The sequence below is a fragment of the Cyanistes caeruleus genome, unplaced genomic scaffold (assembly GCF_971803275.1).
Source record: "Cyanistes caeruleus unplaced genomic scaffold, bCyaCae1.hap1.1 HAP1_SCAFFOLD_65, whole genome shotgun sequence".
NCBI classification, from domain to species: Eukaryota; Metazoa; Chordata; class Aves; order Passeriformes; family Paridae; genus Cyanistes; species Cyanistes caeruleus.
Window position 1 is genome coordinate 2032346 of NW_028255884.1, and position 18662 is coordinate 2051007.

General features: G+C 53.2%; 3 protein-coding genes across 4 annotated transcripts in view; 2 read left to right on the forward strand and 1 right to left on the reverse strand.

Annotated features, from left to right (window-relative positions):
• LOC147647150 (uncharacterized) overlaps positions 1 to 4420 on the reverse strand; it is a 264237-nt gene extending 259817 nt beyond the window's left edge. The window contains 2 exon segments of the mRNA XM_086872415.1: positions 3454 to 3853; positions 4412 to 4420. Coding sequence (XP_086728541.1) covers positions 3454 to 3853; positions 4412 to 4420 — 409 coding nt within the window.
• LOC147647145 (uncharacterized) overlaps positions 1 to 18662 on the forward strand; it is a 446158-nt gene that overhangs the window by 333905 nt on the left and 93591 nt on the right. The window lies entirely within an intron of this gene.
• LOC147647155 (uncharacterized) lies at positions 12885 to 18465 on the forward strand. 2 transcript variants are annotated; one of them, XM_086872530.1, is made up of 9 exons: positions 12885 to 13105; positions 13460 to 13531; positions 13620 to 13691; positions 13779 to 13844; positions 14296 to 14403; positions 14688 to 14789; positions 15413 to 15490; positions 16515 to 16680; positions 17211 to 18465. In XM_086872530.1, the coding sequence occupies exons 1-9, from the start codon at positions 13009 to 13011 to the stop codon at positions 17329 to 17331; spliced, it is 882 nt and encodes a 293-aa protein (XP_086728656.1). In that variant the 5' UTR covers positions 12885 to 13008; the 3' UTR covers positions 17332 to 18465. The 2 variants fall into 2 exon arrangements, with proteins under 2 accessions (XP_086728656.1, XP_086728657.1); XM_086872531.1 differs by lacking the exon at positions 14296 to 14403 and having other exon boundaries at positions 17211 to 17483.

Sequence of the window (18662 nt, forward strand, 5' to 3'; positions counted from 1 at the left end):
TCCTGGCACAGCCCCAGCAAGGCTGGCCACTGTCACCCCCTTGGCCTGCCCTCAGCATCCCCCCTAGCCCACATGCCAGTGGCCTCAGGGATCTGCTGGAAGGAGTCCCTGGGGAGCCTTGCTCAGGAATGGCCCTGGGGGCTCCTTCATGCTCCAGGGACTGCAGCTTTTTCAAAGGACTTTGGCTTTTGCCTTGGAGTCTCTGAGAGCTTTGTGCAATCCTGGCCTCCAATTATCTGCTGTAATTAGTCCCTTGAGAGCCTTTGTCAGTAACAACACTCAGTGGGGCTCATTAATGCCTCAAGGTACTTCAATTATTTTAAGATACTTGATATCTCCTTTTGATACAGACTCTAAGAGAAGTTTGTGCAATCCTGGCCCCAATTATCTGCTTTAACGAGTCCCTTGGGAGCTTTGCATTGACACTCAGTGGGGCTCATCAATACTTTGAGATACTCAGGGCTTTTTCAGCTACTTTGGATTTTCCTTCCCACACTGAGTCTCTGGGAGGTTTTTGTGCAATCCTGGCCTCCAGTTCTCTCCTCCAAGGAGTCCATGAGGAGCCTGTGTTGGGGATGGACCTCAGTGGCACCCATTAATGCCTGGAGACACTTTGGGTTTTTCCTCTGACTTGGGCTCCTGGAAAGGTTTGTGCAATCTCCTCTCAGGCCCTGAGGTTCAAGGGCTCAGCTTCAAATGTACCACGGGGCTCATTAGGATCAAGCAAATCCTAACAAACCATGGCTGTGCCTTGATTTCCCTCTGGTCTGGTGCAGTTCTTAGGAAAGTTTCCTACAATACTTATGGAGAAATAGTTCAAAGAGCTTCTAAGAAATATCTGTTCCTATTTTAAAGGGTATATTTTATTCCTGTTCTCTTTAGAGCAGAGGTGATTGCAGCATTCAGTGATGGATATTGATCCAGGGTCTCTCCTAAGGAGGTCTGGCCAGGTCAGAGAAGCTGTGCCTTGAGGTCTGACCCAGTGGGGACAACCTTGCTCCACATTCCCCAGCCCCACCCTGTCTCTCCTCACTCCCCTGGGACCTGCTTTGCTCACAGAACTGGCTGCACTCAGGCAAAGAGGGGTTTTCCTTCTTTGATTTTAGCAATCTAAAACTGCTGAGTTTCCCCATGGAAAACAGACACCCTCCTCAAGTGTGTGCCAAGCCCAAGGTGCCACCAAGGAGGTTCCCCTTCCCCAAGGCAGAACCACACAAGGAATGTTTCAGACACACAGGGAGTTCTACAATGAACACAGCCCCAGAGTTGGCTGAAGGCAGAATTAGAGCAGCTGCTGAAGGACAGACAAGCTCTGAACTCCTTGCAGCTGAAAGCACCAAGTGGGTTGTTGGGAGGTGTGTGAGTGAGGCAAGAGTGAGGGAAGGGAAATGCAGAGAGCCCTGGGAGTGTTTCTGTGCAGACAGGCTGCTGCAAGGGCAGCGTTGGACTTCTCTGGGGGGAACTGTGAAGGAGGTCGGGGCAGAGTGACCTCCCCAGTGACCTCGAGATGTCACACAGCCACCTGGGATGTCACAGCCCACTCAGTGGTGTCACACAACCTGCTCTGGGATGTCACACCACCTTTCTGTGATGTCACATCTCTTCCTATATGCCACAAAACCACCTCGTGATGTCACATATCCTCCTGTGATATCACACAGCAACATTTGATGTCATAGTTCACTCTGTGATGTCACAGTCAGTATTGTGATGTCATACAACCTGTCCTGAGATGTCACATGGCTCTTCTGTGATGTCACTGCCCACTCCTGGATTTCATATCACCATCATGTGGTGTCACAGTCTGCTCAGTGATGTCACAACCCTCTCTGTGATATTCTCTATCTAACCTCTGGTGTCATAGTCCTCTCTCTGATATCACCACCCACTAAGTGATATCACCCAGGCCACACTGTGATGTCATGCAGCCACACTACAATATCACAACCTGCACTGTGATGTCACAGATCTCCTCTATGATGCTGTAGCTGCTCAGTGACCTCACACAACAAACTCTGATGTCACAGCCCCAGCTGTGACCTCACACAGCCCATTCGGAGCTGTCACACAGCCCCTTTCTGACATCCCAGCTGCTCTGGGGCTCCAGGACACAGCCACAGAGGTGCGGCTGGGACACAGCCCCCTCTGGCACATCCCACAGCCCCTGCCAGTGCTGAGCCCCTGGCAGCTCTGTCTGGGCCTGCTCTCTGTGTCCCTGAGCTGCCCTGGCAGGGCCCCAGCCCTGCTGGGCTGTGCTCAGGAGCTGCTCCTGGCCGGAGCTGTCTCCCTGCTGTGGTCTGTTCCCATGGCAACATCTGCCCCATTGTTATGGTCTGTTTCCATGACAACCATCACAGCCCCTGTTGCTATGTTCAGTCCCTTGGCAGCTCCATGGAGACCCCATGCCAGGGGTGGTTGCCATGGACACCAGCTCAGGCCTGGAGCCAGAGCCCGTTGCCATGGCAACCATTTGCAGTCCCATCCCCAGGCTCATGGGATCCCAGAGCCACAGAATTGGCTGAGTTGGGAGGGAGCCATGGGGATCCTCCAGTCCAACTGCTGGCCCTGCACAGGACACCCCAACAATCCCAGCCTGGGCCTGGCAGCGCTGGCCAAACGCTGCTGGAGCTCAGCCAGCCCTGGAGCTGGGAGCCTTCCCTGGGGAGCCTGTTCAGTGCCCCAGCAGCCTCAGGGAAAAACCTTTTCCTCACATCCAGCCTAAACCTGCCCGCCTCAGCTCCAGCCGCTGCCTCCACTCCTGTCCCTGGGCACCAGAGGGAAGAGGTTCCCGCAGCCCCCAGCCAGGGACCCGCTCCCAAGGCTGCTGCCATGGCAACCAGGCCTGGCACCAGCTGGGATGCTCGGTTTCCACGGGCTGGGCTTCAGGAATGGCATTCCCCAATTTCCTGCTGAAACCGCGCTGCTGCTCTCTTCCCTCCCACCTCCCATGGAAAGCACAAAAGGCAAAGATCCCAGGCTGGGATAAGAACAATTTATTGAGAACAGCAACAGGATAAGGAACAAACAGACACAGAAATACATTTTGTAACAGAAAGGATAAGACAAACCATTCACAGGGAAAACTAAACCACCACCGACTGTTTCTTCCTGAACATGCATTTCCTCCTGCCAAGAAAGGATACCCTTCTACTCTGGTGAGAGAGAGGGAGTCCTTTTCCTGCCCCTGGCAATGACCTGAGATGGGATTGAACATAATGACAGGACCATGGCCAGACTCTCATGTTCTTTAATCCCACATCATGTCATTACCACGGGCAGGAAAAGGTACAGGTGTCTTCCCAGCATGGATAACAGGGAACATGGATCACCACGTCTCTTCCCAATGTCAGTCTTCCAATGTGAGATGAAGCTGGAGCAGTGCACAAAGCTCTTCCTGCACTTGAACCAATCGCAGGGCTTCCCTTACCGGTGCTTCCGTTGGTCTGGTCAAGTTAGAGCTCCGGGTGAAGCTCTTCCCACACTGTGCACATGTGTAGGGCCTCTCCCCAGTGTGGATGCGTCGGTGCCTGATGAGGTGGGTGTTGTACTTGAAGCCCTCCCCACAGTCGGGGCAGCGGAAGGGCCTCTCATCCGTGTGAATCCGCTGGTGCAGGACAACATCGGAGCTCCTCTGAAACCTCTTCCCACACTCGGGACACTCGTAGGGCCTCTCCCCAGTGTGGATGCGCTGGTGGATGATGAGGTGGGAGCTGCAGCTGAAGCCCTTCCCACATTCCCCACACTCGTAGGCCCATTCCCCAGTGTGGATCATCTGGTGGCAGATCAGTTTGGTGCTCTGGCCTAAGCTCTTCCCACACTCCAAGCACTTGTAGGGCTTCTCCCCATCCTGAAGCTGCTCATGGACCACCAGCTCAGAGCCCCGGCTGGATCTCCGGCCGCCTTCCCGGCACAGGGTGGGTCTTTCCTCCTCAGAGCACCCTGGGATGGGTTTGGAGCCCCTCCTCCTGCGGGACCTCTGGGGATTTTCCTCCCTGTTGGAGTCCTGCACCGTGGAGCCACTCAAAACAGCCTGTTCCACAAGGTTCTGCCGTGGGGATTTGTCCTCCCTGGTCTCCATCCTCAGCTCCTTGTCTGGGGGAGGAAGGACAAGGAGAGGATGGGATTTGCCTCCGTGCCAGAGGGAAGGGGAAGGAGATCCCCCCAGTGCGTCCCCGGCAGGACGGCGTCGGCAGCGGGGTTGTCCTGCAGCCGGGGGCCAGGCTGGGCTGGGAGATGGAGCAGGAGAGAGGGGGAAAGGGGCACTGACTTCTTCCTCACCTGCCTGGGTGTCCCATGGCATCTTCCTCTTCCTCACAGCCTGCTTCTCCATCCAGCCAAGGTTTGGGATTGGAAACTCCTGGTTTGAGAAAAAACAAGGAATGAGCACATTGAGTTTGATGGTCCCTCTTACCAAGCCCATCTCTAGAAGTCACCTGGGCCTCTGACGTGACTTAGTTTGAAAGGAGTTTGCTAAGGAAGGCAGAAATCACCACTGAAATTGATAAAAAAATGTAAGCATCCCATCCCCTCCGAATTATTATAATCTTGAAACCAAAGTGCTCTCAGGTAACAATATGGGAAAAGGAATATAAATTCTTTACTAAAGAAAGGAAAATGAAAATGCAGCAGTACAAAAAAAAAAAAACAAAAACAACCACAACAAAAAGCAACACACCAACAGAGTCAGGACCTTACACCGCGTTGGTCAGGGTACTGGTAGCAGTTTGATTAAATAGTGGCTGCAGTGCTCCAGGAGTGACAGATGTGGTTCTGTTGAAGCAGTGATTCCATAGAAGATTGTAGCTTACCTCAGAAGTTCTGGCGCTGTAGATGGGTCTGGTCTCTCCTCTGGGAATCCAGTGGAGAAAGACTGCCTGTGGTGTTCTGATTCTCAGATTATATCCATGCAGGAATGCTTGGCTCCTCCCCCTGAGTGGAGCATCTCACAATGGGATAATGTCATTTTATCATTCCTGCAGTGAGACTCAATGGCCCATTAACAGAATATATCCCCCTGGAGGAAGGATGGGTGGTGGAAGAGATAAAGAACACTGCCCCACCTGGTTTTAACGGCTGGCCCATTAACAGAAGATATCCCCCAATTATGAGGGAATGGGTGATGAAAGAGATAAAGAAAACTGCTCTACCAGGTTTTAACAGATGGTGTTAGAAAATATACTTTTGGTTACATCTTGCATTGCAGCCCAGGACATGTGGTCCATAAAAATTTTACACCACCAAAATTCAGCCCTGAAAATTCCTCCCAAGAGTTCTCCATCTCTGTTCTCTCCCCTTTGGTGTTCAGGGTTTCCCCCCTGTCCCAGCTGCTGGGGGTCTCGTGTGTATAGGGGTCCCACGTCTACTAGTTTCCTGCCATGTCCAGTCTGCTGGGAGTACCAGGAATCTGAAAAGTTCCCCCTGTTTCCATCTCCCCACTTAGGGATGCTGGGACACCCCAGTATCCCCCCAACGGGAATTTTCCACTCAGCTTTGGAGTTCTTCATTCTTCAAAGATCCGCCTCAAAAAACCCAACCCCTCAGGATGTCTCGGCTGAGCTCCCCCTCCCAGGTCACCTTTGGCATGGGGGTGATGATCCCACCGGTGGAGAGCTGTGAATTCAGGGAGTGCTTGACTTCGTGATTCTTTCTCCTTTCTCTGATCTTCCTTTGTCCCTCCTTCAGGCTGAAGAAGCTGCTCAAGGAGTCAGAAGCAAAACTCCAAGTCCCTTGGAGCTTCAATTGGCCCCACTGAGGGCAGGGACTGCCAAAGGCTCCCCAGGGACTGGTGAGAGCAGATCCTGGAGGCCAGGATTGCCGGGAGCCAAAGGCTCTGAGCAGGGAACTGCAATGCTGAGCCAGCCCTGGCTGGGTTGGAGGAAGCAGAAAGGCCAAGCCCTGAGCCCAGGCCTGGCCCAGCAGGGCCTGTCCCTCACGGGTGGCTCAAGGCTCTTTGTGGGGCAGTGGGATGTAAGGGGCAGCAAGGACAAATGCCATAAACCTGTGTGACACTCCAGATCCTTATGGAAACATTGGTCAGTGTGACACCATGGGAAGTTGTGGAACCAAGGGGATCGTTGTGGCACTCTTGGGCCCATGGAACCAAGGGACCAGTGGGACACTCTGGGGCCTTATGGAAACAAGAGGCCACTGTGAGCCTGCAGGGCTGTAACACCCCAGAACACTTCAATGCTGGTGGTAACCAAAGGTTCCTGTGCTTGAATTTGGTGCACAGGAGAAACGCCAACCAGATCTTCTCAGCATGGACAGATGTAAAGAATATTCTTGGTAGGAAGGGACCCACAAGGACCATCAAGTCCAGCTCTTAAGTGAATGGCCCCACAAGGACTGAACCCACAACCTCAGTAATACTGGCACCATGCTCTGACCAACTGAGCTAAGAGGTCAAAATGACACAAAATTTAACTGGCAAAATATAGACAATCAAGGAATTTTGGCAAAGAGTTTAATACAACATCCAACTGAACATAAAACTCCTACCAAAGCATTAACTTTGCAAACTTAGCTCATTTATCCTAAAAAGTGTTAACCCTTAAGATTTTGGGTAACATTAATATATCCAAAAATGTTCCAGGTACGTAGGATAGGAAGGAGAAGAAAAGGAGACCAGAAACACGTAAGATCGACAGAAAAACACTTCCAGGATGATCCCAGTCACTCCCACTACAATCTCACTCACTCCCAGTATTTGCTGTTGCACCCAGCCACCCCCAGTATGGTTCCATTCACTCCCAGATCATCCCAGCATGATTCCAGTCATGGCCAGAGTGACTCCCTGTCACTCCCAGGATGGGCCCAGTTGCTCCCAGTCACCTCCAGCATGATTCCAGTCACAGCCAGCACCTTTTCAGTCACTCACATTATGATACCAGTTAGTTCCACTTGGATCCCAGTATAATCCCAGCATGGGCACAGCTGCTCCCAGGATTATCCAGTGTGGTTCCAGTTGTTCCCATTTACCTGCACTGTGGTTTCAGTCTCTCCCAGTCTATCCAAGTTGCTCCTAGTCACTCCTCAGGTGCTTCCAGCCTGATCCAAGTTGCTCCCAGACACTCCCAGTCACCCTGAGTGCAGTACTAGTTGCTGCCAGTATGGTCCCAGTCTTGCCCAGCATGGCCCAACTTCTCCCACTGTGATCCCAGTAGGATGCCAGTTACCCTCAGGATGGTTCCAGCTGCTCCCTGTTCCTCCCAGCATGATTCCAGTTGATGCCAGTTGGCCCCAGTATAGTCCCAGTCACTTCCCAGATGATCCCAGCTGCTCCCTGCATGGTCCCAATTATGCCAAGCTGGAGTTGCCCCCAGTGTAGACCCAGTCACTCCCAGTTGCTCCCAGTTGTCCCCAGCATGGTTCCCATTGTTCCCAGTGTGTTCCCAGTCATCCCCAGTATGGTCACAGACACTCCCAGTATATCCCAGCTGCTCTCAGCATCTCCATAGCAATTCCCAGACACTCCTAGTAATCCCAGTTAGGTGCTTGTTATCCCAGTATGATCTCAGGCCCAGTATATCCCAGTCAAGCTGGGATTCACTTCCTGAATTCACAGCCCCCCCATCCGTGGGATAAACACCCCCCTATCCCACAGGTTGCCAGGGAGGGGGAGCTCGGCCCAGATATCCTGGGGGCTTCCTGGGTTGGGTTTTTGGGGGTGATGATTGGAGAATGAAGAACACCAAGGCTGAGAAGAAAATGTCCTTTAGGGGGACATTTGGGGTTCCCAGTGGCAGCTGCTGGCAGAGGCAGCCTGGAGGAGCAGAGCCCTGTGACCCCCAGGACCCCAAAGTGGGGAGCCCAGAGAGGAGGAGCGCCATGATTTGTGGGACCCTCAATTGCATAGAGAGGGGCAGGGGGGTCTCCTTGGACCCAATGCACCCCCAACTAGTGAATAAGGGGAGCAGGGACCCTGGGACCCCAAAACCTTCCAGCATCCCTAAGTGGGGAGATGGAAATGGGAGGAAGTTTTCAAATTCCTGGGGCACTCCCAGCAGCCAGAAGAGGTCAGGGACCGAGAAGACAGGGGACCCACAGTACAAGCGTGACCCCCAGCAGCTGGGACAGGGGTGAAACCCTGAACACCAAAAGGGAGAGAACATAGATGGAACTAGAACTCCTGGGAGGCATTTTCAGGGCCAAATTTTAGTGGTGTACAATTTTTATGGACCCCATGTCTTGGGTTGCAATTCAAGATTCAACCAAAAGTATGTATTCTATCACCATCTGTTAAAAACTAGTGGAGCAGTTTTCATTATCTCCTCCATGACCCATCCCTCATAACTGGGGGATATCTCCTGTTAATGGGCCAGCTGTTAAAACCAGGTGGAGCAATGTTCTTTATCTCTTCCACCACCCATCCTTCCTCCAGGGGGATATCTTCTGTTAATGGGCCATTGAGTCTCACTGCAGGACTGATAAAATGACATCATCCCATTGTGAGATGCTCCACTCAGGGGGAGGAGCCAAGCATTCCTGCATGGATATAATCTGAGAATCAGAACACCAGAGGCAGTCTTTCTCCACTGGATTCCCAGAGGAGAGACCAGACCCATCTACAGCACCAGAACTTCTGAGGTAAGCTACAATCTTCTATGGAATCACTGCTTCAACAGAACCACATCAGTCACTCCAGGAGGACTGCAGCCACCATTTAATCAGACTGCTACCAGCACCCTGACCAACGGGGTGTAAGGTTGTATTCTGACTCTGTTGGTGGGTTGTTTTTTTGTTGTTTGGTTTTTTTTTTTTGTACTGCTACATTTTCATTTTCCTTTCTTTAGTAAAGATCTATTATTCCTATTCCCAGATCATTACCTGAGAGCACTTTGATTTCAAGATTATAATAATTTGGAGGGGATGGGATGTTTTCATTTTTATGCATTTCAGTGCAGGTTTCTGCCTTCCTTACCAAACACCTTTCCTTTCAAACCAAGACACCTCAGATGCCCCAATGACTTCTAAAGATGGACTTGGTAAGAAGGACCATCAAACTCAATGTGCTCATTTCTTTTTTTCTCCCAAACCAGGATTTCTCATTCCCAAACCTTGGCCGGATGGAGAAGCAGGCTGTGTGGAAGAGGAAGATGCCATGGGACACCCAGGCAGGTAAGGAGGAAGTCAGTGCCCCTTTCCCCCTCTCTCCTGCTCCATCTCCCAGCCCAGCCTGGCCCCCGGCTGCAGGACAACCCCGCTGCCGTCGCCGTCCTGCCGGGGACGCACTGGGGGGATCTCCTTCCCCTTCCCTCTGGCACGGAGGCAAATCCCATCCTCTCCTTGTCCTTCCTCCCCCAGACAAGGAGCTGAGGATGGAGTCCAGGGAGGACAAATCCCCTCGGCAGAAGCTCATGGAACAGGCTGTTTTGAGCAGCTCCACGGCACAGGAATCCAATGGGGAGGAAAATCCCCAGAGATCCTGCAGGAGGAGGGGCTCCAAACCCATCCCAGGGTGCTCTGAGCAGGAAAGACCCCCCCTGTGCCAGGAAGGCGGCCAGAGATCCAGCAGGGGCTCTGAGCTGGAGGTCTATGAGCGGCTTCAGGATGGGGAGAAGCGCTATAAGTGCTTGGAGTGTGGGAAGAGCTTCAGCCGAAGCAACCAACTGATCCGCCACCAGATGATCCACACTGGGGAATGGGCCTACGAGTGTGGGGAATGTGGGAAGGGCTTCAGCTGCAGCTCCCACCTCATCATCCACCAGCGCGTCCACACTGGGGAGAGGCCTTACGAGTGTCCTGAGTGTGGGAAGAGGTTTCAGAGCAGCTCCAATCTCCTCCTGCACCAGCGGATTCACACGGATGAGAGGCCTTTCCGTTGCCCCGACTGTGGGGAGGGCTTCAATCGAAACTCCAACCTCATCAGGTACCGACGCATCCACACTGGGGAGAGGCTCTACAAGTGTCCCCAGTGTGGGAAGAGCTTCAGCTGCAGCTCCCACCTCAATACCCATAAACGTATCCACACTGGGGAGAGGCCCTACGAGTGTACCCAGTGTGGGAAGAGCTTCTCAGACAAATCTAACTTGACCAGACACCAACGGAGGCACCAGTAAGGGAAGCCCTGCGAGTGCCCCAAGTGCAGGAAAAGCTTTCTCCACAGCTCCAGCCTCATCCCCCCTTGGAGGACCAAGGTTAGGAGGAGACCTGGTGATCCATGTTCCCTGTGATCCATGCTGGGAAGACACCTGTACCTTTTCCTGCCCATGGCAAGGACATGATGTGAGATTAAAGAACTTGAGAGTCTGACCATTTCCCTGTCATTATATTCAATCCCCTTTAGGTCATTACCAGGGGCAGGAAAAGGATTCCCTCTCTCTCACCAGAGGAGAAGAGTGTCCTTTCCAGGCAGGAGGAAATATGTGGCAGGGAAGAGGCCGTCCAGTAGTGTTGTAGTTTTCCCTGTAAATAGTTTGGTTTATCCCTTCTGTTACCAAAATTTTTTCTGTTCCTGTTTGTTTTTTATGTCATTGCTGTTCTCAATAAATTCTTCTTATCCCAGCCCAGGATCTTTGCCTTTTGTGCTTTCCATAGGAGTTGGGAGGGAAGAGAGTGACAGCAAGGTTTCAGCAGGAAATTGGGGAATGCCATTCCTGAAGCCCAGCCCTTGGAAACCGAGCATCCCAGCTGGTGCCAGGCCTGGTTGCCATGGCAGCAGCCTTGGGAGCGGGTCCCTGGCTGGGGGCTGCGGGAGCCTCTTCCCTCTGGTGCCCAGGGACAGGAGTGGAGGGAGCGGCTGGAGCTGAGGGGGTGTTATGGGGTGACTTTACCTTTAAGGTTGTTTTGAGAGCTAAGGAAGTTGATGTTGCTAGGGACTGATGGGAGTCTTTTCTCCTGACCAATTATCGGTCATTACTGGGAATTGACAGCAGTTTTGACCATTGAAAAGTGGGATCAACTTGTGAACGCTACCTTAAGATGTAAAGCCAGAGTACTCTTGTCTTTGTTTTCTGGCTGTGAAAGGTAACAGAGCTCCAGGCCTCCCGTTCCCTGCCCGCCCATGCGGCTGGGCGGGGGCTGGGCTGAGCCTGCCAGGTCTCCCGGTCAGGAGATGGGGCCTGCGGGGCTTGCCCTGGGCTCTGGCTGGGCCAGGCCGGTTCCTGGCTCAGCTGCAGGTTTTGCTGTGACTGAATTCACCAGGGACTGCCGAGTGAAGAAAGAAAGGGGCTCTGAACCTGCGGCGAGCTGAGGCGGTGACTACACTTTCCAGAGCAGCCATGAAGAATCTTCTATCGAAGACAACTCCAGCCGCTGCTCCAGCAGAGATCACAGAACCACCTACAAAAGCCTGGGCAAGATTTTAACCCTTTCATTACCCAGATGAGACTTGCAGATTAATTTTTTTTATCCAGAGAAAGAAAAAGAGAGTAATCAACATGTAAAGAGACTTTATAAAACTATCGGAGACAATAAAGAAAAGAATTAAGTTTCAGAAGGGGTAGAGAACAAGAAAATGCTTTATGAGCTGAAATACCTTTCTCTTGAGGCTATGGGAATGGACAATAAGGTCTTGAAAAAACTCCTCTAATTCATGACAGAGTCTATGGGCAGGAATGGAGTGTTCAAAGTGTGAATTTTGAGTAAAAAGTAGAGTGATTGTGATGCAGTGAGGTGCTGGAACAGGGTGAAGCGAAAATTTGAGGCCTTGAGAGCCAATGAGAAAACTGTTTTCCAGTAGAGCTCACAAAGACAGATGAAGAAGACTTTTGCCTTTGAATAACTCATCCTTTAAATGCCATCCCTAGACTCATGGCCCATACACACCTCAGAGTGATGTGAAATGGGAGGAGTGAGCTCTGATAGCAGCATTTCTGGGCAGCTGACATCAGGGCAATAGAAAACTATAACAGAAGTAGTTTTCTTGTGAGAAACTCTATAGATTAGCAGAAAGAGACTTCTGTTTCCCTACAAAGACTGATAAAAAGACTCTAGAGAAAATAGGGACTGTTCTGGACACCAAAGTTCCAAGGTTCTTTGGTCTCTGTGTTGTCATGTGAACAAAAGAATGGTGGGTAGTAGGGGATAAAAGGAGTTTTCTGGAAGTTTATTCTGGTGTTCTTAATCTTATATTTTGTCAATAATCTTTCTTTATTCCTTTTAAGTTTTAAGCTTGTTTTGCTCTTGTTCTAATCCATATCTCACAGCAAAAAAGAAGTGATTTTTTTTGTTAGTTACTGGTTTAAAACCACGACACTGCATTACCAGCTTGCTGCTGGGCAGATGCTGCCACCACCCAAAGCACGGCCCTGTGTCCCTGAAGGGACCCGCCCTGCTCTGTGGCCTGGACTGAAGGTGGGTCCCTCCTGCCAGGGCAGGGCCCAGCACAGCTCTTCTGTTCCAATAAAGAGATGGAGCTCTCACCCCAGTGTCTGGCTGGTACCACCAGCACAGCCCACACAGCACCAGCCCTGGCTGAGCTCCATGTCCAGGAGCAGGCAGGGCTGACCACGGTGTGGGCAGGCAGGAGCCAGGCAGGGGCTGCTGTGACCAGAGGCAGGGCCCCAAGGGGCTGGGGGAGTCTGTGTTGAGCGTCCCTGGGATGAGGGCACATTTTCTTCAGTGGCATCAACTGGGCCTGGACCTCCTCCAGTGCCATGCCCAGGAAAAGAGGCAACCATCAAGAGCATCTCCTGGGACACTGCCTGACCAGCAATGTCAGCAGGCAAAACCAAGGTTTTGTTTAGCAATGACCCTTTGATGAAGTCAAAGATTCACAGTCAGAGCAGTCCTCTAGTACAGATGGGAGTACACTTGGGGCAGACATCTAAGGCCATGAGGTCACAGCAGCCTGTGGGGTGACAGCAGGCTGAGGTGACAGCAGGCTCTGAGGTCACAGAGGTCCCAGAGCCCCACGGTTGCCCAGCACCACAAGGACCGAGCAGTCAGTCCTTGACCACGACTGTTGTGGCAGCAGCGGCGGCGGCAGCAGCGGTGCTGACATTGGGACAGCGGTGTCAGGACAGTGGTGGCAGCAAGAGCTGCAGGACTGGCAGTGGGCAAGGCACCATGGCCTTTGCTCTGCGCCTCCTCCTCCTGCTCCTCCTGGCAGTGGCCCTGCCTGACAGGGCTGCCCAGGCTGCTCCGTGGCGAGCAGGGCGAGCAGGTGAGCCGGCAGCCTCAGTCCCCTTTCCCAGGGCAGTGCTCCCTTCTCCCTGGGAGGTGTTGGGGATGGTTTTCCCCAGGGCTTTAGGGAGGGTTTCCTCTGTGGGAGGGAGAGGCCTCAGGGGCCCTGGGCAGGTCCTGCCGCCCATCCAGAGATGTTGCACAGGGCCTGCAAAGAGGGTGGAGAGTGACCAGAGCTAGCCCAGAGCTCTCCAAGCTCCTCTGCAGCTTTGGCCATGTCCATTGACATCTGGCTCCCACGGCCTTACCTGACTCCCTTGCAGTGCCCAGTTCTCTAAAACAGAATGGGATCCCAGCACACCATGGAATGGTTCTGATCTGTGCTTCCTTCCAGATGAGGGTTGTAGGAAGGCTTCTTCAGCAGCTTGGCTTCATGAAGATTTTCTGCCTCTGGAGCCTCATGCAGGTATGTTCTCACTGTCCCAACAAGGAATAAACACTGACACCCTCGCAGGAAGCAGGTGACAGAAGCTGCTGTGTCTGTTGAGTTGCAGGTGTGTCTGCAGCGAGGACATTTCAAGCTCCTTTTCTGGTTGCTGCTCGCAAGCCCAGCTCCCATCACAGGGGTGAGTGGTGTGTCCCTGATGATCCCACAGGCTGAGCCCTGGTTCTGTGGGATCCATTCATCTGAAATGGAAATACTTTCTGTTAAGGTCCTCCTATAGGGAGGAACAAACCTACAGGAGACAAGATGCTGAGTGATCTGGAGAGACGCCATGGTGGGTCCACGTCCCTCAGCCTCCTCCTGAGACTCAGCAGCCGGGGGCTTTCTCTGCACATCTGGACACGCCGTGCCTGGCACAGCAGGAAGGGATCCATGGCAGCCTTGCTGCCCTGCTGCTGCTTTCATGCCCTGCAGGGCTGTTTCCCAGCCTGGCCTGGCTGCAGCTTCTCCCCAGCCTCAGCAGGAAGGCATTTGGCATCAGCTGTCAGGAAGCCCAAACTGCACCATGGGCCATGCACACCTTGAGATCCCCTGCAATTTCCTGGTCTCAGGCTGGATCAGGTGTAGGGGCTGTTTGGAGGAGGGAGGACCCTGGCCAGCCCCAATAACCTGGGTGTTTTCCTTGTCCTTATCCATGACTTTGACAAATATTGCCTCTTGAACATGCCACCTCCCCAGTGGGGAATGGTTCCATCTGATCCAGCTGTGGCTCTTCCTTTCTCCAGAGATGAACCCAAAGGCTGTGCTGAAGGCGGCGTTTCCCGGAGGAAGCAGTGGCTCATGGGCAGCCTCTGCTGCAGGAAGGGAGGCCATGCCAGGCACAGTCCCAGGAGGTGATTGCTGTGCCCCTGGGCCTGAGCCCTGCTGAGGCTTGAGCTGCCATCTCTGCTGCTTGGCAGTGCCTGCCTTTCAGGGATTTTGCGCAGAGCATGGAAAAGGTGTTGAGAATGTCCAGAGCCAGTCCAGAGCTTTCCCCAGGCCACTCTGCAGCTTTGGCCATGTCCACTGACATCTGGCTCCCACAGCCTTACCTGACCCCCTTGCAGTGCCCAGTTCCCTAAGGCAGAAGGGGATCCCAGCACACCATGGAATGGTTCTGATCTGTGCTCCCTTCTAGATTTGGATCGTGACATGGAACATCTGGAAGTGGTGGTAGATGGTGGTTTGAAGACCTTGCCAGATGCTGATGGTGGTTTGAAGACCTTGCCAGATGCTGGAGGCAAGTTCTCAATGTCCCTTTCTGCACAGAACAATCAGTGTCAAGGTGGCAAGAGCTCACTCACGTTCCATTTCCCTTGAGAGTCTGAAGGTTGATGCATTCTGGAAACCTTGCCCTGCTCCCTTCTGGAGCCCTGAGTGATCCCACAGCATTGCTGTCAGTGGGAGGAAGGAGCATTTAGCTGTCAATCTTCTTCCCATGTGCAATGCCAATGTCACCTTCTGTGTGCCCTGTGCAGCCATGGAAAAGAGCAGAGAGGAAGGGGCCAGGCCCAGGGCTGTGCCCCAGGGCTGTGCCTTGTGTGGCTCATTTCTGGCCCCAGGGAACCTGAGTTGCTCCTGCTCCTGCTGCCAAGCTCTGGCCCTGCCTGGGGCTCAGTTCAGAGCTGCTGGCAGCTCCAGGGAGTCCTTTCTCCCCTGACTGCCATGCAAGGGGCTCCTTCCATCCCATTGTGGGGCCCCTGCAGTCATGTGGTCCCCCTGCTCCTGCTCCTGAGTGGAAGGTGGAGATGAGGGAGTGCCTTGGAGGGCACCAATCACCCAGGTGCACTCACTGCCACTCCAGCCTGAAGAAGAATCTTCAGCAGTGTCACAGGAGCTGTTCTCTCCTGCCTTTCTTTGCAGATGAACCTGATGATGAGGATGATCTGGATTCCCCGTCCATATCAGTTACTGAGCCTGATGATGAGGAAGATTATGAGGGTAAGTGAAGGCCTTTCCCCCTGGGAGAGCTGCCAGCTCAAGGCTCGGCCAGGGCGGCATCGCTGCAGATGCCAGGACAGAGCCGTGCACGTGTGTGCCCTCGTCCTGCGTGATCCTCTCACTGCTCCTGTGGCTCAGTGCTGCCTGTACAGCAGAGATGAAAGAAGCTTCTGTGGCTGTTGAGTTACAGGTGTGTCTGCAGCAAGGACTTTCCCAGCTCCTGAGCTGGATTCTGCAAGCAAGCCCAGCTCCCATCACAGGGGTGTGGTGTGTCCCTGCCGATCCCACAGGCTGAGCACTGGTTGTGTGGGATCTATTCCTGGGAAATGGAAATACTTTATATTATGTTCCCCTGAGGAAGAAGAACAAACCTATAGGAGATAGTAATGTAGCAATGGGGGAACTCAAATATCTGGACATAATTCTGAATGATCTGGAGGGACACTGTGGTGGGTCCATGTCCCTCAGCCTTCTCCTGAGACTCAGCAGCCGGGGGCTTTCTCTGCACATCTGGACACGCCGTGCCTGGCACAGCAGGAAGGGATCCATGTCAGCCTCGCTGCCCCTCTGCTGCTTTCACGGCCTGCAGGGCTGTTTCCCAGCCTGGCCTGGCTGCAGCTTCTCCTCAGCCTCTGCAGGAAGGCATTTGGCATCAGCTGACAGGAGCCCAAACTGCAGCACAGGCCATGCACACCCTGAGATCCCCTGAAAATTTCCAGTCTTGGGCTAGTTCAGGTTTAGGGTCTGTTTGGAAGAGGGAGGGCCCTGGAGCATTTCCAAAACCCTGGGCATTTTCCTGATCCTTATCCATGTCTTTGACAAGTATTGCCTGGAGAAGACCAGCACAGCACAGAGAAATTGTGCATTCAAGCTCAGGGGGTTGAGCAGTCTTGTGCCAAGGGGTGGCAAGGTGCCTGCAGGCCCCAGCTCTGGGGGAAACAGAGAATGTCCTGGCCTTATCCAGCGTGCTGCCAGCTCAGCCGTGGAGCACAGCACAGGCTCACACTGCCCATTGCTCCCACAGATGCAGCTGGCACCACAGCACATGCTCAGAACATCTGGGAAAGCATGAGAAGAGTTTTCTACCAGGGAACAGATGGTTTGATTAAGTTAATGGCCATTGTGGCTGGTGGAGCACTTTTCCTGATGGCGTGCTGTGCCGGAATCTGGTATTGCTGGAAGACAAAACGGTGAGTGTTTTGCTGATCTCGGCCTCCAACAGCTTCTTGAAAGGCTGCTCATAGCCAGGAAACATTCCCAGTGAGGCTGCTGTGGACTTGTGGCTAGTCCTTGGTTGCCCAAAACACTCTGCTGAGAGTTCTGCTGCTGCCCAGACCTTTCATTGGCCTCTTAATTGCTGGGCCTTGTCCTGGGGAGCCCGCTGGGGCTGCAGCCAGTGCTGGCTGCCACTGAGGCTGCCTGGCCAAGAGCAGCCCCAGGAGCAGCGGGCAGAGGCAAAGCAAGGTGGGCAGGAGAAAGAGCGGGGACGAGATTGCCCTTGAAAGGCAGAAATGCTCTGGGGCCCGCTCCTGGCCAGGGACCCTGCCCAGAGCCATCCCCTGCTCTCCAGGGCCTTGAGGGGCAGCTGTCCAGCTGGGCCAAGCTGTGCCAGCAGCTCCAGCCGTGCTGGGGAGCCTTGGCTGCTCTGGGCCCTGCTGTGCAGGAGGGTCTCTTTGTGCCAGCAGCAGCTGGGGGCCTCAGCCACCTCTTCTCTCCACAGGAGCACCTCTGCAGCTTCAGAAGACTGGCGAAAGACTTTGGTCACTGAGAAGCTGCATCTGTCATCCCCGCTCTTCACATCTGTCCCCATGTGCCAAGCTACATCTGCATCCCCATCTTGAGGGCATCCCAAGACCCCCACCTCCCATGCGAGACCCTCTGCCCCTGAGCCCCCTGGCCCTGGTCCCTGCCAGGACTGAAACTGGGCAGCCCCTGTGCAGCAGAGCAGGGGTTGGCCCATGCTTTTTGTTCTAATAAAGAGATGGAGCTCTCACCCCAGTGTCTGGCTGGTACCACCAGCACAGCCCACACTTCACCAGCCCTGGCTGAGCTCCATGTCCAGGAACAGCCGGGGGTGCCCACAGTGTGGGCAGGCAGGAGCCAGGCAGGGGCTGCTGTGACCAGCGGTGGGGCCCTGAGGGGCTGGGGGAGCCCATGCTGAGCGTCCCTGGGCTGTGAGGGCACATTTCCTTCAGTGGCATCACCTGGGCCTGCACCTCATGAGGCACACAGGGAAAATTTGGGCTCTCTCCTGAGGTGTGCAGGGATCCCCCATGAGGAGTGCAGTGGAGTTAAATTGAGAGGGTTTTTTACTCTTCTCAGCACAGCAAAGGGGACGCTCTTGGCCGAGGTTTTGCAAAGCTGGGAGGAAGCCTCTTGTGAGCCCTGGGGCCCGGCCTGTGGGCACAGTGGGCAGGTGGAACCCATCCCTTGAGGCCAGTCCGGGCTGCTTGGGCCGGGCCGGGCCGGGCCAGGTGAGGGCCACAGCAGGGAAGGGCCGTGGCCGTGGGCTCTGATGAGGCTGCCGAGCTTCACCCTGGCCCTGTGCTGCAGCCAAACACACATTTACAACCACAGCCATTCTCTGGGGCACAGGAGGCACCCAGGGCTATAACTGAGGCCATGGCTTCTCACCCTGAAGGGAGGCTGGCTCTGTTGGTTCAGAGGGCACAGCTTAGATCCCAGTTCCCTTTGTAAACCTGCCGGGGAAGTGTTGAGGGCAGAGAGTTCCAACCCTTCTCACTAAGAAGTGTGGCTGATGCTGTGGGTTTTTTTAATTTTTTGCCCTCTAAATTTGTGTCCTGGCAGAGGATTAAGTTTGCTTGCTCTCAGTAAGACCCTTTTCTTCTTGGTGCTGTTGTAAATGAAATTAAAATCAGACAACTAGATCGATTGAGTTAATAGCAATTAAATAACAAGGGAAAAAATTATACAATTTAGTGAATTGAATACAAGAATAAAATTTAGTAAAAGAATTCAGTTTAGTAATTTGAATAGCAATTTGGTATAAAAGGAATACAACTTAGTAAAAGAGTACAATTTAGTGAATATCTTCATATATATATATATATATGTATGTATGTATGTATGTATGTGAATATAGTTTGCCAGTAATTAAGTATGATTAAAGCATAAGCAAAACTGACCGAGCTACAGAGAGGACTTCTCACCC